The sequence below is a fragment of the Saccopteryx leptura genome, chromosome 7, assembly GCF_036850995.1.
Source record: "Saccopteryx leptura isolate mSacLep1 chromosome 7, mSacLep1_pri_phased_curated, whole genome shotgun sequence".
NCBI classification, from domain to species: Eukaryota; Metazoa; Chordata; class Mammalia; order Chiroptera; family Emballonuridae; genus Saccopteryx; species Saccopteryx leptura.
This window is the reverse complement of record NC_089509.1, coordinates 55,634,119-55,659,034: the sequence shown is the minus strand read 5'-3', so window position 1 is coordinate 55,659,034 and position 24,916 is coordinate 55,634,119. Positions and strand designations below refer to the sequence as shown.

Here is a 24,916-nt window from a genome sequence, read left to right as displayed (position 1 = left end):
TTGTTTCCATGTCTTGTCCACTGTGAATGATGCTGTGATGAACATGGGGGTGCATGTATCTTTACATACCAACGTTTCCAAGTTTTGGGGGAAGATACCCAGTAGAGGGATTGCTGGGTCATATGGTAATTCTATTCTTAATTTTTTTTTTAATTTTTTTAAATTTTACTTATTCACTTTTAGAGAGGAGAGAGAGACAGAGAGGGAGAGAGAGGAGAGAGAGACAGAGAGAGAGAAGGGGGGAGGAGCTGGAAGCATCAACTCCCATATGTGCCTTGACCAGGCAAGCCCAGGGTTTCGAACCGGCGACCTCAGCATTTCCAGGTCGACGCTTTATCCACTGCGCCACCACAGGTCAGGCACTATTCTTAATTTTTTGAGGAACTACCATACTTTCTTCCATAATGGTTGTACTAATTTGCATTCCTACCAGCAGTGAATGAGGGTTCCTTTTTCTCCACAGCCTCTCCAATACTTGTTATTACCTGTCTTGTTGATAATAGCCAATCTAACAGGTGTGAGGCAGTATCTCATGTGTAGTTCTGATTTGCATTATGCAAATAGCTAGTGAAAATGAGCATCTTTTTATATATCTATTGGCCATTTTTATGTCTTCTTGAGAGAAATATCTGTTCGGGTCATCTCCCGTTTTTTTTAATTGGATTGTTTGCTTGTTTGTTGCTGAGCTTTTTGAGTTATTTATATCAGAGCTATTGTTTGAAAATATCATCTCCTATTTAGTTGGCTGTGTGTTTGTTTTGTTGACAGTTTCTTTTGCTGGGCAGAAACCTTTCAGTTTGATATAGTTCCATTCATTTATTTTTGTCTTTACTTCCCTTGCCTTTGGTGTCAAATTGTTCTCTATGGCTAAGGTCCATGAGTTTAGTACCTATGTTTTCTTCTATGTAATTTATTATTTTGCATCTTATATTTAGGTCTTTGATCCATTTTGAATTAATTTTTGTGCAGGGGGACAAACTATAGTCAGTTCCATTATTTTGCATGTGGCTTTTCAATTTTTTTTAGCACCATTTATTGAAGAGGTTTTCTTTTCTCTGTTTTGTGATTTTGACTCCTGTGTCGAAGATTATTTGTCCATATATATGTGGTTTTATCTCTGGGTCTTTGATTCTGTTCCATTGGTCTGTGGGTCTGTTTTTCTGCCAATTCCATGCTGTTTTGATTATTGTGGCTCTATAGTATAATTTGAAGTCAGGTAGTGTGATTCCTCTGACTTCATTCTTTGGCTAATTGGGGTATTTTATGGTTTCATATAAACCTGGTGATTTTTTTGTTCTATTTCTTTAAAAAAATGTTGTTGGAGGCCCTGGCCGGTTGGCTCAGCGGTAGATCATCGGCCTGGCGTGCAGGAGTCCTGGGTTCGATTCCCGGCCAGGGCACACAGGAGAAGCGCCCATCTGCTTCTCCACCTCTTCCCCTCTCCTTCCTCTCTGTCTCTCTCTTCCCCTCCCGCAGCCGAGGCTCCATTGGAGCAAAGATGGCCCGGCGCTGGGGATGGCTCTGTGGCCTCTGCCTCAGGCACTAGAATGGCTCTGGATGCAACAGAGCGACACTCCAGAGGGGCAGAACATCGCCCCTTGGTGGGCATGCCGGGTGGATCTTGGTTGGGCGCATGCGGGAGTCTGTCTGAATGCCTCCCTGTTTCCAGCTTCGGAAAAATGAAAAGAAAAAAAAATGTTGTTGGAATTTTGATGGGAATAGCATTAAATTTGTATTTTGCTTTGGGTAATATGGCCATTTTAACTATGTTGATCCTTCCAATCTATGAATGTGGAATATTTTTCTATTTATTTGTGTCTTTTTCAATTTCTTTTAATAATGCTTTGTAGATTTCAGTATATAGATACTTCACATCCTTTGTTAAGTTTTTTCGAGGTATTTTATTTTATATTTTTATTGCAATTGTAAAAGGATTTTTTTTTTTAGTATATTTTCCAAAGTTTCATCATTAGCGTACAGAAATACAGTAGACTTTTGTATATTGATTTTGTATCCTGCTTCTTTACTGTATTGGTTTATTGTTTCTAATAGTTTTTTTGGTGGAGTCTTTGGTGTTTTCTATATAAATAATTGTATCATTTGCAAAAAGTGATACCTTTACTTCTTCTTTCCTGATATGGATGCCTTTTATTTCTCTCTCTTGCTTGACTGCTCCCAAACTATATTGAATAAGAGTGGAGAGAGTAGGCAGCCTTCTCTTATTCCTGATTTTAGAGGAAAACCCTTCATTTTTTCACCATTTTGTATGATATTAGCTGATGGTTTGTCATATATGGTCTTTATTATGTTGAGGTACTTTCCTTCTATTCTGATTTTATTGAGTGTTTTAAACATAAAGGGATGTTGTGTCTTTTTTTTTTGTATTTTTTCTGAAGTGAAAAGCGGGGAGGCAGAGAGACAGACTCCCGCATGTGCCCAACTGAAATCCACCGAGAAATTCCACTAGGGGGTGATGCTGTGCCCATCTGGGGCATTGTTCCTTTGCAACTGGAGCCATTCTAGAGCCTCAGGCAGAGTCCATGGAGCCATCCTCAGCGCCTGGGCCAACTTTGCTCCAATGGAGCCTTGGCTGTGGGAGGGTAAGAGAGAGATAGGAAGGAGCGGGAGAGGGGTGGAGAAGCAGATGGGCGCTTCTCCTGTGTGCCCTGGCCGGGAATCAAACCTGGAAGGAACTTCCACACACCAGGCCAATGCTCTACTGCTGAGCCAACTGGCCAGGTCCAGGATGTTGTATCTTATCAAATGCCTTTTCTATATCTATTGATAGGATCACATGATGTTTGTTCTTTGTTTTGTTGATGTGGTGTATTATGTTGATTGATTTCCATATGTTGAATTATCCTTTTGCTTCTGGAATGAATCCCACTTGATCGTGATGTATTGTTTTTTTAATGTGTTGTATTCGATTTGCTCATATTTTGTTTAGGACTTTTGCATCTGTATTCATTAGAGATATTGGTCTGTAGTTTTTTGTTTTTTGGTTTTTTTGTATGTCTGTTGTCCTTGCCAGGTTTTGGTATCAGGGTTATGTTGGCCTCATAAAATGTGTTAGGGAATAGTGCTTCTTCTTCTATTTTTTGGAAGACTTTGATAAGGACAGGTACCAAGTCTATTTTGAATGTTTGGTAGAATTCACTTAATATAGCCATCTGGTCCTGGACTTTTATATTTGGGGATGTTTTTGATAGTTGTTTCTATTTCCTCCCTGCTTATAGGTCTATTTAGGTTTTCCACTTCTTTGTAACTCAGTCTAGGAAGATTGTATAGTTCTAGGAATTCATCCATTTCTTCTAGATTGTTGAATTTAGTGGCATATAATCTTTTGTAGTATTCTGTTATGATCCTTTGTATGTCTATGATATCTGGTAATTTCTCCTCTTTCATTTCAGGTTTTGTTTATATGAGTCCTTTCTCATTTTCCCTTACTGAGTGTAGCCAGGGGTTTGTCAATTTTATTGAACTTTTTAAAGAACCAGCTCTTTGTTGTATTAATTTTTTTTTTAATTTCAGTTCTCAGTATAAATTTTTAAAATTGATTATTTTATTTATTCATTTAGAGAGAGGGGACAGAGAGAGAGAGAGAGAGACAGAGAGAGAGAAGGGGGGTAGGAGCAGAAAGTATCAACTCTCATATGTGCCTTGACCAGGGAAGCCCAGGGTTTTGAACTGGCAACCTCAGCATCCCAGGTCGACGCTTTAACCACTGTCCCACTGCAGGTCAGGCTGTATTAATTTTTTATAGTTCTTTTGTTCTCTATATCATTTACTTCTGCTCTAATTTTTATTATTTCCTTTCTTTTGCTGACTTTGAGTTGCCTTTGTTTTTCTTTTTCTAGTTCCTTAAGATGTAACATTAGGTTGTTTACTTGGGATTTCTCTTATTCCCTGATATAAGCCTGTAATGATATAAACTTCCCTCTTATTACTGCTTTTCTGCATCCCAGAAATTTTGATATGTTGTGTTGTCATTTTCATTTGTCTGTATATATCTTTTGATCTCTGCTTTTATTTTTTCCTTGACCCATTCATTTTTTAGAAGTATGTTGTTTAATTTCCACATTTTTGTGGGTTTCTTTACTTCCTTTTTACAGTTGAATTCTAATTTCAAAGACTTATGGTCAGAAAATATGCTTGGTATAATTTCAGTCTTACTGAATTTGCTGATGTTAATTTTGTGGCCCAACATATGGTCTATCCTTGAGAATGTTCCATGCACATTGGAGAAGAATGTATAATCTGATGTTTTGGGATGAAATGTCCTGTAAATGTGTATTATGTCCATTTAGTCTAGTGTGCCATTTAAGGTTGATATTTCTTTATTGATTTTCTGTTTGGATGATCTGTCTAAAGCTATCAATGGTGTGTTGAAATCTCGCCAAGTGTGATTGTGTTTTTGTCTGCTTCTATTTTTAGATCAGTTAGTAGATGTCTTATATATTTTGGTGCTTTCTGGTTCTGTGCATATATATTACGAAGTGTTATATCTTCTTGATATAATGTCCCCTTTATTGTTATGAAATGTCTATCTGTGTCTCTGGTTACCTTTGTTGTCTTGAAGTCAGCGTTGTCAGGTATGAGTATGGCTCTACCTGCTTTTTTTTGGATATTTGCTTGGAGAATTGTTTTTCAACTTTTCACTTTAAATCTATTTTTATCCTTGTTGCTTAGATGTGTCTCTTGAAGGCAGCATACAGTTGAGTTTTACTTTTTGATCCAATCTGCTACTCTCTGCCTCTTTATTAGTGAATTCAATCTATTTATATTTAATGTAATTATTGACACTTGAGAGTTTCCTATTGCCACTCTATGTTTTGTTTTCTTCTTTTTTTTTTTATTACAGGGACAGAGAGAGAGTCAGAGAGAGGGATAGATAGGGACAGACAGACAGGAATGGAGAGAGATGAGAAGCATCAATCATCAGTTTCTCGTTGTGACACCTTAGTTGTTCATTGATTGCTCTCTCATATGTGCCTTGATCGTGGGCCTTCAGCAGACCGAGTAACCCCTTGCTCAGGGACCTTAGGTCCGAGCTGGTGAGCTTTTTTTGCTCAACCCAGATGAGCTCGTGCTCAAGCTCGCGACCTCGGGGTCTCGAACCTGGGTCTTCTGCATCCCAGTCCGATGCTCTATCCACTGCGCCACCGCCTGGTCAGGCTATGTTTTGTTTTCTCGTAGCTCTGTGTTTCGTTTGGTTCTTCTCTTTGTGTTTCTGTCAGTTATTTTTGTTTGGTGGTATTCCATATTTCTTTCTCCTGTTTTTTCTTTTTTTAAGCTATGTGCTTCAGTAGTGGCTTTTTTGTGGGTGGTTACCATTAAATTATTAAGAGACAGAGAGAGAAGACGAGAGAGGAAAGATAGGGACAGACAGGAAGAGAGAGAGAGATGAAAAGCATCAGTTCTTCATTGCAGCTTCTTAGTTGTTCATTGATTGCTTTCTCATATGTGCCTTGACCAGGGGGGCTACAGCAGAGCAAGTGACCCCTTGCTTAAACCAGCGACCTTGGTTGGGCTCAAACCAGCGACCTTGGGGTCATGTCTGTGTTCCTATGCTCAAGGTAGTGACCCTGTGCTTAAGCTGGTGAGCCCGTGCTCAAGCCAGTGACCTCAGAGTTTCAAACCTGGGTCCTCTGCGTCCTGGTCTGTTGCTTTATCCACTGCACCATCACCTAGTTAGGCAAGAGTCCTTTGTCTTATGAGTGCTTCTGTACTCCATCCTCCTTTGCTACCACAGATCTTTATCCTCTCCCCTTCTCTGTCATTGATTATCCTTGTTTTTAATGTGACCTTGTTGGAGCCTTTACTTGTAGTTTTGATTTGTTTTGTTCTTTGTATCTGATCAAGTGAGCTCCTTGAGTATTTCCTGCAGTGGTGTTTTACTGGTGATAAATTCTATCAGCTTTTGTATGTCTGCAAAAGTTTTTATTTCTCCTTTGTATTTGAAGGGTAAATGTGATTTGATATAGTATTCTTGGCTGGTAATTCCTCTTTTTCAGTACTTTAATTAATTTTTTTTTTTTTGCATTTTTCCAAGCTGGAATTGGGGAGGCAGTGAGACAGACTCCCGCATGCGCCCTACCAGGATCCACCCGGCATGCCCACCAGGGGGCGATGCTCTGCCTATCCTGGGCATCGCTCTGTTGTGACCACAGCCACTCTAGCACCTGAGGCAGAGGCCATGGAGCCATCCCCAGCGCCCGGGCCATCTTTGCTCCAATGGAGCCTTGGCTGCGGGAGGGGAAGAGAGAGACAGAGAGGAAGGAGAGGGGGAGGGTGGAGGAGCAGATGGGTGCTTCTCCTGTGTGCCCTGGCTGGGAATTGAACCCGGGACTCCTGCACACCAGGCCGACGCTCTACCATTGAGCCAACTGGCCAGGGCCTTTTTCAGTACTTTAAATGTTTGGGTACACTTTCTTTTGACTTGTAGAGTTTCTGCTAAGAAGTCTGATGATAACCTAATAGGACTTCCTTTATGTGTTATGTTCTTTTCCCTGTCTGCCTTGAGGATTCTTTGTTATTGATTTTTGACAATTTTATTATGATGTGCTTTGGGGTAGGTCTGTTTGGGTTGAGGTGACTTGATGTTCTGTTTGCTTCTTGTATTCAAGGCTGTAACTCTTTCCATAGGCTTGGGAAATTCTCAATTATTTGTTTGAATAGATTCTCCCTTCCCTTCTCTCTCTCTTCTTCTTCTGATATACCCATTTGCTTATATTGCTTTTTCTGATGGAGTCAGACAATTCTTGTAGAGCTCTCTCATTTTTGTTTTTGTTTTTTTGTTTTTTAATTCATGAGTCTTTCTCCTCTTCTCTCTGTAATATCTTTAGTTGCCTGTCTTTGATGTCACTGACTTTCCTCTATCTGAATTTTTCTATTAGCTAAACTTGCTACCTCAGTTTTCAATTCATGTATATTATTCTTATTCCCTGTTGTTAAAGTTTCAATCTCCTTAGGTGAGGTTTTTTTTTGTGTGTGTTCTGAGCTTATTAAGTTGCCTATTTGTGTTTTTCACATCTTGTGGTATCTTTAGAACTTCAATTTTTAATTCTCTATCCTTTAACCAATAGTTTCCATGTGATTGAGATCTTTTCCTGGACATATTTCATTTTCTTTCTGAATTACATCTTTGTCTTGTGTAGCCATGTTATTTGATTTCTTCTTCCTTGATGGAGAACAGTATTGCTAAGAACTCTAACATAAAAAATAAAAAAAAAAGCCTGACCAGGCAGTGGCACAGTGGATAGAGCGTCGGACTGGGATGCGGAAGGACCTAGGTTCGAGACCCCGAGGTTGCCAACTTGAACATGGGCTCATCTGGCTTGAGCAAAAAAAAAAGCTCACCAGCTTGGACTCAAAGTCACTGGCTCGAACAAGGGGTTACTCAGTCTGCTGAAGGCCCAAGGTCAAGGCACATATGAGAAAGCAATCAATGAACAACTAAGATGTTGCAATGAAAAACTGGATGATTGATGCCTCTCATCTCTCTCCATTCCTGTCTGTCTGTCCCTATCTATCCCTCTCTCTGACTCTCTCTGTCCCTGTAAAAAAAATAATATAAAAAGTAAAAAATAAATAAAAACTATAAAGATTTAAGAAACAATGACAAGTAAGAAAACAATGATTGAAAACCAAAAACCCAAAATAAAAAGTAAAAAAACAAAACACCCACAAAAAATATATATATATAAATTAAAGAAAAGGAAATTCAAAAGAGGAAGGGAGAGGCCCTGGCTGGTTGGTCAGTGGTAGAGCGTCAGCCTGGCGTGCAGGAGTCCCGGGTTCGATTCCCGGCCAGGGCACACAGGAGAAGCGCCCATCTGCTTCTCTACCCCTCCCCCTCTCCTTCCTCTCTGTCTCTCTCTTCCCCTCCCGCAGCCAAGGCTCCATTGGAGCAATGTTGGCTCAGGCGCTGAGGATGGCTCTATGGCCTATGCCTCAGGTGCTAGAATAGCTCTGGTTGTAACAGAGCAACACCCCAGATGGGCAGAGCATTGCCCCCTGGTGGGCGTGCTGGGTGGGTCTTAGTCGGGCGCATGTGGGAGTCTGTCTGACTGCCTCCTTGTTTCCAACTTCAGAAAAATCCAAAAAAAAAAAAAAAAAAAAAAGAGAGAGAAAGGGAGAAAAAAATAAGAAAAAATAAGTAAAAAGGGAAAAATAAGTTTTGTTTTTGAGAGGTTACTGTTTTATTTCAGTAGTTGTCATTGTAGTATATGTTTTAGCTCTGTGAAATTCCTGGGCTGTCCTCTGCTGAGATGGTGCTGTTGCAGTGATGTAGGTGGGGCTGCAATTGCATTGGTGGGTGCAGTGTGTTGTGAGGGCTTTACTGCTTTGCTTTACAGCTTTGACTTTCTGGCTTTATAGCTATAGCAGTGGCGATCTCAGGCCTCCGGCCATTCCTTCTCACATCTCATCAGACCCGGGGCCCAGATGTGGAGCTTCTCTGCTCATCAGGGGAGAAAGTGGCTCTGGATAGCTATCTGTGGGGTTTGTCTCTGCCACTCTCCGTACCATAAGGTGAGGGAGGCAGGATCTGGGAGGTCGGGGGGACACACTTTAGTTTCTTCTGACTCTGCCGTGTGTAGGCTGCATGCCGTAGGAACTGTAGGAACACTAGCCGTGACCCTGAGCTCTGGCTCCTTTTGTCCAGTATCTCTCCCTCTGCCTCTCTGTCTCAGCGCTCCTCCCAGCAGAGGAAGACCCAGTCCCTTTGGGTTTCCCTCTTCAAACCCCCTCAGACAAAATCCAAACATCCTGAGTTTCCCTCCTCTCTGTAGTCGGGTTTAGAAAAAAACCAGCCACTCGGGGTTTGTCTCCTCTCCAGAGCTGACCACAAATGCATTTTATTTCTACATCCCCTTTTTAATCTGTCCCACCTTTAGTCCATTTGGTGTGTGGATCTTTCAGGTGTGCCTGTGAGCCCAGCTTGGGTTCCTTTTCTTCACTGTAGTTATTCAGCCTGTTGAAATTTCAAGGGGAAAGATTAGCATTATCTTTCACACTACCATTACTCTGACATCATCCAGTTCTTAATCCCTTTCTTTTTTTCACCTAGTCCCCCTGGTAACCACTACTCTATTCTCTGTATCTATGATTCTGTTTCTATTTTATTTATTTTGTTCTTTAGATTCCATATGTAAGTGAAATCAAGTGGTATTTGTCTTTCTCTTGCTGACATTTCACTTAGTATGATGCCATCTGGGTCATCCATGCTGTGTATCATAAACTTTAAAACTACACCTGGACCCAATAATTTTGTGTTTGAGATTTATCCTAAGAGCCCTGGCCAAGTAGCTCAGTTGGTTAAGTGTAATCCCCATATGTTAAGGTTGAGGGTTTGATCCCAACCAACGAGTGCTTGGATAAGTGGAATATCAAATTGATGTTACTCTCTCTCCCCCTCTATCTCCCTTCCTCTCTCTCTAAAATCAGTCAATAAATTAAAATTTTTTAAAAAAGATTTATTCTAAGAGAATTTTATACATAAATATTCATCTCAGCATTGTTTATAATATTGAAAAACTAAAATTCAAAGAGTAGATGAGCCTGACCTGTGGTGGCGTAGTGGATAAAGCGTCGACCTGGAAATGCTGAGGTCGCAGGTTCAAAACCCTGGGCTTGCCTGGTCGAGGCACATATGGGAGTTGATGCTTCCTGCTCCTCCCCCCTTCTCTCTCTCTCTCTCCTTTCTAAAATGAATAAATAAAATTTAAAAAAAAAAAAAAAAAAAAAAGAGTAGATGAATGTTTAACCAAACAATACTATATTCATTTGATGGAATAATATACAATCATTAAAAATCATGCTTTGAGGCCCTGGCCGGTTGGCTCAGCGGTAGAGCGTCGGCCTAGCGTGTGGAGGACCCGGGTTCGATTCCCGGCCAGGGCACACAGGAGAAGCGCCCATTTGCTTCTCCACCCCTCCGCCGCGCTTTCCTCTCTGTCTCTCTCTTCCCCTCCCGCAGCCAAGGCTCCATTGGAGCAAAGATGGCCCGGGCGCTGGGGATGGCTCCTTGGCCTCTGCCCCAGGCGCTAGAGTGGCTCTGGTCGCAATATGGCGACGCCCAGGATGGGCAGAGCATCGCCCCCTGGTGGGCAGAGCGCCGCCCCATGGTGGACGTGCCGGGTGGATCCCGGTCGGGCGCATGCGGGAGTCTGTCTGACTGTCTCTCCCTGTTTCCAGCTTCAGAAAAATGAAAAAAATAAATAAATTAATTAAAAAAAAAAATCATGCTTTGAGGAATATGTAATGACTTATGCAGATGCCCACAGTATTACGTTAACTTACTGAAAAATGTAGGATATAGAAATGGGAAAGAAATATGTACATTTCATATATGTATAGAAAAAGTAACTGGAGAGAAGTGTTCTGAATTAATGATGGTGGATATTTATGAATAGCAGAGTTATAAATGATTTTTATTACCCTATTAAAATTTTTATTTATTTTACAAACTTTTCCTATAGAAATATTTTTATAATCAGAGCAAAGTAGTACATGTTACATGACTTTTAACATGAAATACATCTTTGAACATTTTTATTGTTGGCTGAAGGGCATTGGAACAAGCAGATAAAAAGGTAAGAAGGACATGAGATAAAGTATAGAAATTTATTAGATTATACCAAAGGATTAGAATATCAAAATGGGAGCAGATCAGGGTTAAGAACTGGCTGTGTAAGAATGTAATAACCTGAGGTTCACATTTACATTATAATTCTTACTATATGTGTTTTTAATACTTCAAAAATGCGTATGTGTAGAACATTGTTTTCTCGTTTTTGTTGAGGTTTGCTGTTGAAGCCCATGACCCGCTAGTTAAAGCACTCGTGACAGAAGCATGGAGAAGACTGGAACGGCAAGTACTCTGGGTTCTTCATCTAAGAGCAGGGTTATCTTTCTCAGAGCTAGCACAGTGAAATCTTGTAGGAAAAGAATGCATAGTGTGTTTTTCCTTAAGACAGAAAGAACAGGCCTGGCCTGTGGTGGCACAGTGGACAGACCATCAACCTAGAACACTGGCGTTGCTGGTTGGAAACCCTGGGCTTGCCCGGTCAAGGCACATATGACAAGCAACAAGCAATCAATGAACAATTAAAGTGAAGAGTTGACACTTCTCGCTCCCCCAGACCTCCTCTCTCAGTAGAATCAATAAAATCTTTAAAAAAGAGAGAGAGAGAGAGAGAGAGAGAGAGAGAATGAACAGTATTTTAAATGTTTCCTCTTTGAATTAAGAGCAAGGAACATAATGTGCTATTCTACACTTATAATTAATCAAAATAGAAATAAAGTAGAGTCAGCTATTCATGGACTGGTATTCTTGTTTATTTTATTATTTTTTTTAGCGTTCATAAAAGAGACAGAGACAGAGCAACAGTAAAGAAGAGAGATGAGAAGCATCAACTCATAATTGCAGCACTTTAATTGTTCATTAATTACTTCTCATTTGTGCCTTGACCGGGAGGCCCCAGCTTCGCCAGTGACCCCTTACTCATGACAGCGACCTTGGGCTCAAGATACGACCTTGGGCTTAAGACAGCGACCTTTAGGCTCAAGCCAGTGAACAGTGATCATCAAAATGATCCCACGCTCAACCTGGGGACCCCATGCTCTGCACTTAAGCCGGTGACCTCGGGGTTTCAAACCTGGGACCTCAGCATCCCATGTTGATGCTCTATCCTCTGCATCACCACTAGTCAGGCATTGGTTGATTCCTTATGTGCCCTGACCAGGTATCAAACTTGTACCATTTGGCATGTTGAGACGAGGCTCTAACCAACTGAGCTACTCGGCCAAGGCGCACAACTTGCTTTTTTTTTTTTTTTTTTTTTTTTTTACGGAGACAGAGAGTCAGAGAGAGGGATAGATAGGGACAGACAGACAGGAATGGAGAGAGATGAGAAGCATCAATCATCAGTTTTTTGTTGCAACACCTTAGTTGTTCATTGATTGCTTTCTCATATGTGCCTTGACTGCGGGCCTTCAGTAGACCGAGTAACCCCTTGCTCGAGCCAGTGACCTTGGGTCCAAGCTGGTGAGCTTTGCTCAAACCAGATGAGCCTGCGCTCAAGCTGGCGCCTTCGGGGTCTCGAACCTGGGTCCTCTGCATCCCAGTCCGATGCTCTATCCACTGCGCCACTACCTGGTCAGGCGCACAACTGTTTTTTATGTGTTTTAAGTGAAAGTAAATACTAATGATCTCCTTTGTATATTTCTTCAATAGGTTTGATATTAATGTGCTGTCTAAATTTTCCACTTGCCTAGCAGATCAACACTTACATTTTAGTCCATTAATGGGAAAAATCACCAATATTGTAAATAAGAACTTGGAAACCATACAGGATTTAAGGTAAATTTATTTAGAGGCCTTGTGTTTTGGTGGAGAGGTTCTGGGCTTTGGACACACATGCACTTAGATTGATCACTTTCTAGCTATGTGACTAACTTCTTGGGAATTTCACCATCTTCATTTATAAAATAGGTATAGTAGTATATATACTTTGTATTGTTGCTAGGGGAATTAGAGATAAAATTTTTAAAGTGTAACCCAGTATTGTGTTTTTTTTTTAAGTAAGAGAGAGAGAGAGAGGTGGACAGACAGGGACTGATAGACAGAAAGGGAGAGAGATAAGAAGTATCAACTCTTAGTTGTGGTACTTGAGTTGTTCATTAATTGATTTCTCATACATGCCCTGACCCAGGGGCTCCAGTTGAGCCAGTGACCCCCTTGCTCAAGCCAACTACCTTTGGACTCAAGCCAGAAACCTGGGCTTCAAGCCAGCGACCTTTGGGCTCAAGCCAGTGACCATGGGATTCTGTCTATGATCCCACGCTCAAGCTGGTGAACCAATGCTCAAGCTTGGCAACCTTCAGGTTTCGAACCTGGGTCCTCAGTGTCCCAGGTTGATGCTCTATCCACAGCGCCACCACCTGGTCAGGCAAAGTATAATTCAGTACTGTTGAGATCTGTGAAATGTTTGAGATTTTACCTACTTCCAAGCTAACAGGTTTGCATGTCTCTCTTATGACCTCATCTAACCTTAATTACCTCCCTTAAAGGCTCTATATCTCCAAATATAGTCATGTTGTGGATGGGGCTTTAACATGAATTTTGAAGGGACACAGTTCAGTCCATGATGTATACCAATGTTCATAGCAGTATGTTCACAATTGCCAAAAGATTTGTAAATAAACTAAATGTCTTTTAACAGATGAATGGCCAATCAAAATGTGGTATATACCTACAGTGGAATATTGTTCAGTCTTAAAAAGGAAGGAAATTCTGATGTGTGCTATAACATGAATGAACCTTAAAGACATTATGCTGTGAAATAAGCTGGACACAAAAGGACAAATACTGCATAATTCCACTTAATATGAGTTACCTAGAGTAGTCAAAGTTGTTAAAACAGAAAGTAGAATGTCTGTTGCCAAGGGTTGGAAGGGGGGTAGAAATGGAGAGTTACTATAATATTTAATGAGAAAGGAGTTTTAGTTTGAGAAGATGAAAATGTTCTCCAAGTAGATGGTGGTGATGGCTGCACAACAATGTGAATGTACTTAATAATACTTAACTGTATGCTTAAAAATATAGTATTTAAATGGTAAGTTTTATATTATGTATATATGTATATTTAAAAAAATTTTTATTTAGAGGATTAAATTTAATAGGGTGACATTGGTCAGCCAGAGTACATAGATTTTTGGCAAATATCTCCACATCATTTGGACAGTTGATTATGTTGTATACCCATCACCTGAAGTCAGATCATCCTCTGTCACCTTATATTTGTCCCTCTGCCACCTTCTCCCTCTCCCCACTTCCCCCTTCCCCTGGTAACCACTGCGCTCCTGTTTGTGTCCATGAGTCTCAATTTGTGTCCCATCTATGTATGGAATCATACAGTTCTTAGCTTTTTCTGATTTACTTATTTCACTCAGTATACTGTCGTCAAGGTCCATCCATGTTGTTGTAAATGATACTATGTCATCATTTCTTATGACTGAGTAGTATTCCATAGTGTATATGTACTGCATCTTCTTTATCCAGTCTTCTATTGAAGGGCACTTTGGTTGTTTCCATGTCTTGGCCACTGTGAATAATGCTGCAATGAACATGGGGGTGCATGTGTCTTCATGTACCAATGTTTTTGAGTTTTGGGGGTACATACCCAGTAGAGGAATTGCTGGGCCATATGGTAGTTCTATTCTTAATTTTTTGAGGAACCACCATACTTCCTTCCATAGTGGTTGTACTAATTTACATTTCCACCTCTCTTTTTCTCTCTGTAGTATCTCTAGTTACCTGTCTTCCGTGCTACTGATTCTTTTCTCTATCTGGCCTATTCTATTAGCTAAGCTTGTTACCTCATTGTTCAGTTCATATATTGAGTTTTTCATCTCTGTTTGGTTCTTTTTTTATAGATTTAAGTATTCTCTTTTTTCATTAAATTGTTTTTTGAGCTCACTAAATTGCCTTTCAGTGTTTTCTTGTATTTCATTGAGTATTTTTAGAACTTCAATTTTGAACTCTCTGTCATTTAGCTCCAAGGTTTCCATGTATAACTGAGATTGTTTTCTGGAGATTTTTCATCATCTGTCTGAGCTATGTCTTATATATCCATGATATTTGATTTCTTTTTCTTTGATGGCATTTGAGAGTGGATTGTTAACACTAATGAGATAACTAAAAAAATAAACCAAAAATTGAAAAAATACAGTGAAAAAATGAAAATTCTATAAATAATGGTAAGTAGAACAAATACTGTGGAGAATAAGGAGCAGGAACTGAGGAAAAATGAAAAAGAGAAAAAATGAAGTAAAAAACAAGCAAAATGACACACAAAAAAGTATGAGTCCAAAATATAATAATTTGACAAAAAATGATGTTAAGATGGGGGGGGGGGAGGAAAGAATAAAAGGAAGCAGGAGAAAAGGGAAAAGAAAAAATAAGTAAAAGAGAAAGTGTCAGAAATGAAACCCTCACAAAAAAAACAAGAATAAAAAAATATAACAACTAAGGATAATGAAGTTCAAATGGGAAAAAGAGAAAGAAGAAAAAGAAAAGAAGAGAAAATGAGAAAAAACAAAAAATTGTAATTTTTAGTTTTGAGAGGTAACTTTTCTCTTTTTTCAGAAGGTGGCGCTGTACTACAAGCTTTGCCTCTGTGATGTTTTTGGGTGAAGTTCTGCTGAAGCATTGCTGTGATAATGATGTAGGCAGGGCCTGCAGTTGCATTGGTAGGAGGGGCTTGTTGTTAGGGCTTTGCAATTTTATGGCGCTAGCAATGGCCGTTTCAGGTCTTCCAGCGCCTTTCCCTTGGCCCAACACAGCTGGGAATCAGGGGATCGAACAACTGGCACTTCTGCCTCTCACAAGAGCGAGTGCCCTGGAGACTCAGCTATTGGGGACCCGCTACTGCTACTGTTCATACATCAAGGGAGCAGCAATGCAGGACTTGGGAAACTGGGAAAGACACAGCAGGGTCCTTCCTCTGATACCAAAGCATGATACTGGGCAGGGCAGGAGCTGCACGCCAGAAGCGGGGGCCCCTGCTTCAGGAGCTGGCCGTGTGGGGTGAAGATCTCAGATCAAGCGTACCTCTGCGCCCTGTGGGCAGATCTCCATGGGTTATTCACTTGCTAATCTTAGGAGCAAGCCACCGGCTGTGGGCGTGCTCAGCACCTGCGATCATCGCAGGTGGAGCCTGGCAATGCAGGCGAACGCTGGAAACACCGTGTTCCTGCTCTTGTTTGCACTCCGGTCTTAATTCAGCTCCTTCCCCTCTGCCCTTCAGTCTCTCCACTTCTACTGGCTCCAAACTAAAGCCACGCTAAAAAGTCCATCCCTCCCTCAGATGTGTGACGAAAGAGAAAAACTCCATCCTCTGGCTTTTTTCCTCTGTGAGCAGATTCTATCTTCTACTGCCTTCTCACCAAATCATACCTTTATCTGGTGTGTGTATATTTCAGGTGCTCCTGAGGTTTTTCCTCTGCATATAGTTGTTGAGTTTGTTGAAATTTCAAGGGGAGAGATTGGTAGTATCTCTCACGCCGCCGTTTCTCTGGTGTCACTCTCCAAATCATATTATGTGTATTTTTATACACACATGAAAATAGCTTGTAAAAGCAGACAATAAAAATCGTTGTAAAGTCAATTTTGTTAACTTTAAAATTCTTATAGTCTGACCAGGCGGTGGCGCAGTGGATAGAGTGTAGGACTGGGATGCGGAGGTCCCAGGTACCAGACCTCTAAGGCGCCAGCTGGAGCGCGGGCTAATTTGGTTTGAGCAAAGCTCACCAGCTTGGACCCAAGGTAGCTGGTTCCAGCAAGGGGTTACTCGGTCTGCTGAAAGCCCATGGTCAAGGCACATATGAGAAAACAATCAATGAACAACTAAGGAGTCGCAAGGAAAAACTGATGATTGATGCTTCTCATCTCTCTCTGTTCCTGTCTGTCTGTCCCTATCTATCCCTATCTCTGACTTTCTCTCTGTCTCTGAAAAAAAAAAAAACCCATAAAAAAATAAAATAAAATTCCTATAGATCTCTTTGAGAATCTAATGATATCCTTGAACATTCCTCAATCCAAATATATGTATTTCTATATTAAAAAATATATTTAAAAATTTATTTCAGGGGTCTTTATGGTTAAACTAAATAGCACTATCGGCTTACTAATTAATTTATTATTAACATTAAAAATTTTGATTAGAGAAGTCAAAGTATTGTACAACTGGGTCTTCAAAAATATTTTATTGAAAAAAATTAAAGAAATTTGGAAACAATAAAATGTAAACAGTTTCACTATCCTAATGGTTGAGATAGTTTCAGATATATATCGATATTTTTATAGGTTGTTTTCTATTATCATCCCTAAGTATTTGTTGTATATCTTTTCCATTTGCATTCTTTATTCATTATGGATGGATTCTTGTATTTGTGGTTTTCTGATTTTTGTATTATATTAATATAAGGACTATCATTTGAAAACAGGGACCTCACTTTTGTTATTTTGGTGTCTTCCAACTGCTCAGAAAAATGATTTATGCTCCTTAAAACTCTGGTGGAAGGAGACTTGACTTGGTGTAGTGAACACAATACAATGTATAGGTGATATATTACAGAATTGTACACTAGAAACCTCTATACTTTTATTAATCAGTGTCACTGCAATAAATTCTAGTATGAAAAAGGAAATATTATTTATTGAGTGAAGAAATAATTAAATGCTACTTCATGTTCAGTATTGTCTGTCACATTAATATCTATCTAGCATAAAACATTAAAAAATATAAAATCGTGAGAAATATTGCCAAGATTTTTATTAAATTACAGATATACAGAGAAAAGAGTAATAAAGCAAAAATCTACTACAAAAATATAAAATGAGAGTTTTAATGTTGCATTTATATGTTGTTGGTACAGTGATTTCTGAGTAAATTTCACTAAATGGGTTCAATTACTGGGAGATCTGAGTCAGGTCCTAATAGTATTTAAAAGAAATAATTTGTGGTATAAAACTCATAGTATTTTTACCAGTTTTTTTTCCCCCATGTCTAGTGTTTTAATCTTAGAATTATTCATTATTCTTAAATAATGTAAAAATCTTTTGCATCTTTTTCCTTTTTCAGGTCCTTGTCTGTTTTGATGGTCAGCATATCTTCTTTAACATCACAACGTTTTCAAGAAAAATTAGTGAAAAAAACAGAACTTCTTTTTGACACCATAGATTCTTCCCAGGTCAACACTGCAAAAAGAATAGTACAATTTCTTCGAAATATTAAATATAGTTATTACCCGCTGTTAGAAAAGTGTAATAAAGTGTTTTTAAGCAATGCGAATGACCTTGATTTGGAGGCCATCAGTAAAATACTTAGTCTATACCACTCTCTACAGTTTCACAGTTTCAAATTTATTTTAATGGCTAGAAAGAGGCTAACTGAAATGATTCCTCTGTTTGATCACCCTGCTAGCTTTGTAAAATTGTTTGTAGCATTGGGACCCATGGCAGGACCTAAAGAAAAGAAACGGTAAGTTCAGCTAAAAATGCTTTACTTTTTTCTGTGGAGGATATATGGAGCCTTCAAGCTTAGATATTCTTGCAAGTCTGGAAGGCACAAAAAACCCATTCAACTGTGGAATGGAAAATAATCTCATATGCTCTGCTCCTTGATTCTTTGATTATTCGAATTTACATCTCAAACTCTTACTCTGCTTTTGTTTTCTGAAAGGGGTCAGTAACCCTCTGGGTGGTCAACACAACAATGGATGAGGGAGAATACCACTAAAGTGTTTTTATTTTCTCTTCCTAGGCTGTGTCACTGCCTTTAACAGAGGTGTGACTCCCCCATCCAGCGTAGGCTGTGGACTATTCAGAATTATAGTGGTTGTTAAAAAGGGACCATTTTTTTGCTTTGTCTTCACATTCATCATCAAAAATATTTATTAGGCACATTGGCATATGTTCCCATGTCAAGTTTGAGTGAATTTGATCTACTTCCCATCTTTGAAGAATTTCCACTGTTGCCAGATATTAATGTAGATAGAATGTTTAGGGATATAAAGATAAGCGAATACTATATACATGATTACTGATATGTGCAAACTGAAAGTACTCTTAGTGAATTCCTTAAGCAGGGATTCCAGAGAATTGCATTAATAGACGTATCCGCATCATTACTCTGTTAGCCAAAACTTCATGGAGAGTTTTATTTTTAAGGATTCTTTTAATTATTATATATGAGGAAACTTAAGGATACATTTTAAGAGACTGTTAAGATGAGAACAAGATAATTATTTTTAAAACTTTTGTTGGAATATCTTGTTTTTGTCACTAAGTATTGTTAAAATCTCATATGCTAAAACAGTACAAAAATTGAATTTTACTGGGTCCTTGCCTTCAAGGATTTTATATTCCAATTGGGAGGACAGATATATATATATCTATATCTATCTATATCTATAGAGATAGATATAGATAGATATAGATATATATAATTGAAATATGTAAATACCATGACACTGCAGTATAGTTTATGAATGAGTACTCAAATTAGTGATACAGATAGTAAATGCTGTGGGCAGTCAGAAAAGTGAGAGAAAAAATGAAGACTAAAATGTCTGTGAAAAGCAAGGAGAAGCTGAGTTTGAAATGTTTGAGAAGGTTGGTGAAAAGGATGGCGTGGAATAGTATGAATAGAAAATTAGTTTAGCTTGTTATCCTTAGATTTCGTGTTTTGGGCTTGTTTTCTAAAAGGCATTTGTATTTAAATACTTTTATTACTGCAGGTCTTCGGATGGTTTCAAAATGGATCTTATTTATAAATTTTCAGTTTATAGGGTTATGCAAGTACTTAGTATATAAGATTTGTGTCAATTGACCTGATCAAATTTTACTTTAAAAATTTGGATTTTGTAAAAGAAATGGGATATTGTTAGAATGGCAGTTGTTAATTCTTTAGCTCTCTAATACTGAATAAGTTCACTGTATTTTATAACCATTGTAACGTTATCTTATTTGAAAATCAATTTTAAAAACCTGTCTTTGTTTAAATTTTTTGTCTATAGTTTTAAGACCTTATGATTAGAATTTACTGAGGCCTTAATTGCTTTTAAAAAACAATATATATTTGATAATATATATCCCCAATTATGTGGGGAAGAAAATTGAAATTATACACATATTTGAATTCTTTTTCTTCATATTATTTCTGTTTGTTACCTAAGAACTATTATTTAAAAAACTGTTATAAACTAATTATCAGTCTTTAGCATAAAAATATTTTTCTTTGCTTCTAGACTCGAATCAACTATATTATTGATGTCAGAGGAGCTGACCAGCCAGCAAGCCCTGGCAGTGATGGGAGCAATGGAAGAGATGGAAAGCAGAAATTCACGCCTGATTAAAAAGTAGTCCTTCTTGAAATTCATGGTGTTAAGTTTAGTTGTCATTCATAAGTAGTTATTTGTTTGAGGAAAAATTATGTTTTTTTCTATAATCTAGCTGTTGGTTCTGAAGAAATAAGGAATTAATACTTAAGGTACTGTTTATTTCCTATGTAGTTTTTCAAAATAGAGATTCTAAAATTGTTTATAGCATTCTGCATTTCATTTGCTACTGTTGTTATTCTCAAGCAGAGTGTCATAATCTGGGAAAAGCAGAGACTAGGACGCTACTTTTCAAAAGGGCAGTTTCTGCAAAAACAGTTAACATCTTTGTAAGCTTGAATTGTTTCATATCACAGTTGTTACCTTGAAATCATACTACCATATACTGACTTTTTTGTTAACTTGAGATTTAATAAGGAAAAAAATTCATGGTTCAGTTTATATGTATGTATAATTTCTTATTATCTATTATCTATTTCTTTTTAAAGATATTCCTTCTGCCCTATATTTCTAACTACTGTCTCAGCATTTCCCATTGCTTTTAAGCATCCCTATTAGAGGGCCAGTGGATTTAAGGAAGAAAATTAAATCAGTTTTTCTAATTGTTAGTAACTCTTGGTAAAGGTTTTTTTGGGAAGAGGATGTGGGATTTGCTGGCTCTTCTGTGAATTTCTATTTTTTTAAATTTAGGAAGTAAAACTTTTTTTCTCTTATTACTATTGATAATTAAACATTTCATTGATAGCTCTTGATTCTATTTTGTTACATTTTTATCATCATCTTTTTAAAAAATTGATTTTTATTTTTCAATTACCTGTTGTAGTCAATATTAGTTTCAGGTGTACAGCATAGCGACTAGACACTTATATAACTTACAAAGTGACCCTCTGCTCCCCTAGGATTTTGTACCCACCTGGCACCAAATCTATCACCATCCTGAGACAGTTCTTTAAGAACAGAAAACCTTGTCTCATTCATTCTTGTTTTTCTAGCACAGAGAATGTCTGGCATGAAGGTGCTCCTCAGTAAATGTTTAACAAATAAATGAATGAACTGGATATAATATATGTTGTTGTTGTTGTTGTTTTCTTTTTGTATTTTTCTGAAGCCGGAAACAGGGAAGCAGTCAGACAGACTCCCTCATGCGCCCGACCGGGATCCACCTGGCATGCCCAGCAGGGGGTGATGCTCTGCCCATTCGGGGCATTACTCCGTTGCAACCAGAGCCATTCTAGTGCCTGAGGCAGAGGCCATAGAGCCATTTTAAGCGCCCCGGCCAACCTTGCTCCAACGGAGCCCCAGCTGCAGGAGGGGAAGAGAGAGACAGAGAGGAAGGAGAGGGGGAGGGGTGGAGAAGCAGATGGGTACTTCTGAGTGCCCTGGCTGGGAATTGAACCCGGGACTCCTGCATGCCAGGCTGACGCTCTACCGCTGAGCTAACCGGCCAGGGCCTAATATATGTTTTATCATTCTTTTTAGAATTGCTTCAGTTCTGCATAAGAATTTGGATAACTATAAACCAGTAGAGTTATTGAAGATAACTCAAGCATTGATTTTTCTACATTTCCAAAGTAAAGAGCTTTTTGTAAAACTCAGAGAATTACTGCTTAGGTAAGTTTATGGTAGAATTGTTCGTTGAGATATTTTTATTTTATAATCTAATCTTTCAATTTATAGTCTCGTTTTGTTTAATTATGTAAAGAGTTGTTGGAAATTTTACAGGTAGCTTATTATTAAAAATGTTAAGACACTTATCTCCCCCTATGCCCATTCTACCAATGCTTATACTTGGTATATTTTGATATGGAAATGAAGCCTGTAGGGTGATGAGTTCCCTTGGGCATGACTAACAGTGGAAGCCAAGTCGTTCTTATTTCCTGCAGGAATAGAATAACCATGAAAAATTGGAGCTGCTGAAGACAGTAAAACTCCATTTGGAACACTCATCTTTAGGGGGTCTTCAGTTTGCCTACTTGCCTGTTTTAAGGCATATTAAAATTTTACATTTGTATTTTTAAAAATAAAATATTTATATATGAGGGGAATGTTAGTGAAAAGATAATTTTCATATAGAATTTTCTCTTTATAATTTAAAATTCTCTGCTTTTCTATGGATATAGCATTCATATTTCAACTAAGAAGTTACTCAGTTTTCTATTTACTTTCATTACACTAAAGTGGAGTTTTCCATGAAAATATTTTAAAGATGAGAATAATGCCTTGAATGAAATTATAACCAGATTAATCTTTTCCTCCTTCATTTTTCCATACTAGTTTGATTTCTTATGGTAATTTCTGAAAGGCCAGACATGGCACTCTATGCCATACATAACACATTAGCATATAGTTGAAAATGATTTTTATTTTGATAAAGTGATACGCCATTATGGTTAAAAAGAATGTGAACTGAGGACTAAGAGGTGGCATTTTATCAGATGAGAATTTATTATATATGTTATAGGAAAGTTCAGCCTGACCAGTGGTGGTGCAGTGGATAGAACCTCGACCCAGGACGCTGAAGTCCCAGGTTTGAAACTCTGAGGTCACCTGCTTGATCGTGGGCTAATCTGGCTTGAGCACAGGCTTGCCACCTTGAGTGTGGGTTCACTGTCTTGAGCCCAAAGGTCGCTGGCTTGAAGCCCAAGGTCTCTAGCTTGAGCAAGGGTTGCTGGCTCGGCTTAAACGCCTGGGTCAAGGCACATATGAGAAAGCAATCAATGAACAACTAAAGGCCGCAATGAAAAATTGATACTTCTCATCTCTCTCCCTTCCTGTCTGTCTGTCTGTCTGTCTCTCTCTCTCTCACACACACACACACACACACACACACACACACACACAAGAAATTTCACACTTTCTGAAATAACTGATCAAGGTGATTATATGCAGGATTATTGTTTCTCCCCCCCCCCCATATTTTGCATAGACTTTCACATAGCTCCTGAATTTTATGTTCTAAATGAGAAAAATAAACAGGCCCAGAGACATGATTTATTTACCTGTAGGTATGTTAATAGAAAATATGATAGGAGAGGGAGTGTCAAAGAGGATTTCACTTCAACTGTAAAGTTTTATTTCCTTTATAAAAAGACTTGAAGCATAGGAATGACAGTGTTCAAGTTCAGTAATTCATAGTAGCAAGAGCCCTTATATATCTCTACAGTTTAAAATTCTATGAAAAAATTAGTTGGAAGATATTATATAAAATTATAAGTGCTTATGCTTCAGAATTACTCACTTTCGCCCACTTCCGAATTGTGTGAAGGAATACAATCTAATTAAATTAGTTCACATGCATGTTTATATAAGTAACTCCTGAAACCATTTCGGGGACCTAGAGAATTCATGTATTGAAATAATACAATATGGTTTTCTTTCTTTTTTTTTTTTTTAACATGTTGAAATATCATATAATCTACATAGCATGTACACGTTCTTTCTTCATCCTTCTCCCTCCCCCTGCGCCAGGTTAATTACTATTCCTACTTTTAACTCCATGTATTAGTTTTGCCTGTTTTGTCTACTTTCTTTTGTTCAATATGTTTATGAGATTTACCTATGGTTTTGCAGTATAGCATTCATAAGAATATGATACAAGTTTTTTTCTCCATTCTGGTGATAAATCTTTGATTCCAGTGTTTGGCTATTATAATTGCAGTAGTGCTGTTATGAATATCCTTGTACATATTTTTTAGTGAACATACATATGCATTTCTGTGGCTATTTACCAAAGAGTATGATTGCTGGTTCCTAAGTTATACATCTGTTTATCTTCAGCAGATCCTGCTAATTCGTTTTCTAAAGTGGCTGGACTGTTATATTCCCACTAGCAGAATGTGAGCATTCCTTTTGCTCCATCCACATCCTTCTCAACACTTAGTATTGTTTTTTCCAATTTTAGCCATGCTGGTGGCTCTATGATAGTATTATAAACGTACATGCATATGTAAATTTTGGAATTTGAGGAAGAATCACAAGGAAAAACATCAATTGGAGGTTAGAGAAATTTTGCTTATTGGTGGTTTATTTTTATACAAGTATCACAAAATTAGGAAATACTGAGTCTATCTCTGAAGTCAATTCTACAAATAGATACAGCTTTTGGGGATTTTCTTTATATAAAACTATTAACTTTTGTGGTTGTAAAAATAAAATATTTAGTACTTATTGAGTACTTACTTTGTCTCAGGCACTGGGTGAAATATTATATAAAAATCATTTTGAGCTTGACCAGGTGGTGGCACAGTGGATAGAGCGTTGGACTGGGATGCGGAAGGATCCAGGTTCGAGACCCCAAGGTTGCCAGCTTGAGTGTGGGCTCATCTGGTTTGAGCAAAAAGCTCACCGGCTTGGACCCAAGGTCGCTGGCTCCAGCAAGGGGTTACTCAGTCTGCTGAAGGCCCACGGTCAAGGCACATATGAGAAAGCAATCAATGAACAACTAAGAAGTCGCAACGCGCAACGAGAAACTAATGATTGATGCTTCTCATCTCTCTCCGTTCCTGTCTGTTTGTCCCTATCTCTGCCTCTGTAAAAAAAAAAAAAAAAAATCATTTTGAGATCTTTTTGTGGTTCAGAGGGCGATGGTTGGGAATTCATACTGTCCCCTCCCTCCCTTTCTCAAGTCTTTGTTTTGGATTAAATTTATTGGGATGACAGTGCTTAATAAGATTATACAGGTTTCAATTGTACAATTCTGTGATACATCATCTGCACTGTATGCCCACTACCTGAAGTCAAACCTCCCATCATCATATATTTGGCCCCTTTACCCTTGACTGTCCCCCTTTAGCTCTCTTCCCTCTGGTGACGCTGCACTATTGTCTGTGTCCATGAGTTTTTGTTTGTCCCTCAAACCTTTTTATGATGTCAGCACATTACTGGTCTGACATGAAAAAAAAATTTTGAAAACAGAAAATACTATGAAAAGATAAATAATGATTCAAAAACCCTTAACTGTTAACATTTGGTTAATTTCCTCATGTTATATACTTATTTACATGTTTATGTA

General features: G+C 38.4%; 1 protein-coding gene across 2 annotated transcripts in view; it reads left to right on the top strand.

The window, feature by feature from the left end:
- FASTKD1 (FAST kinase domains 1) overlaps positions 1–24,916 on the top strand; it is a 55,163-nt gene that overhangs the window by 5,652 nt on the left and 24,595 nt on the right. For both annotated transcript variants that reach the window (XM_066345042.1, XM_066345043.1), the window contains exons 3-7: positions 10,805–10,873; positions 12,239–12,364; positions 17,649–18,047; positions 19,816–19,926; positions 21,385–21,516. In XM_066345042.1, coding sequence (XP_066201139.1) covers positions 10,805–10,873; positions 12,239–12,364; positions 17,649–18,047; positions 19,816–19,926; positions 21,385–21,516 — 837 coding nt within the window. The remainder of the gene's footprint in view (positions 1–10,804; positions 10,874–12,238; positions 12,365–17,648; positions 18,048–19,815; positions 19,927–21,384; positions 21,517–24,916) is intronic.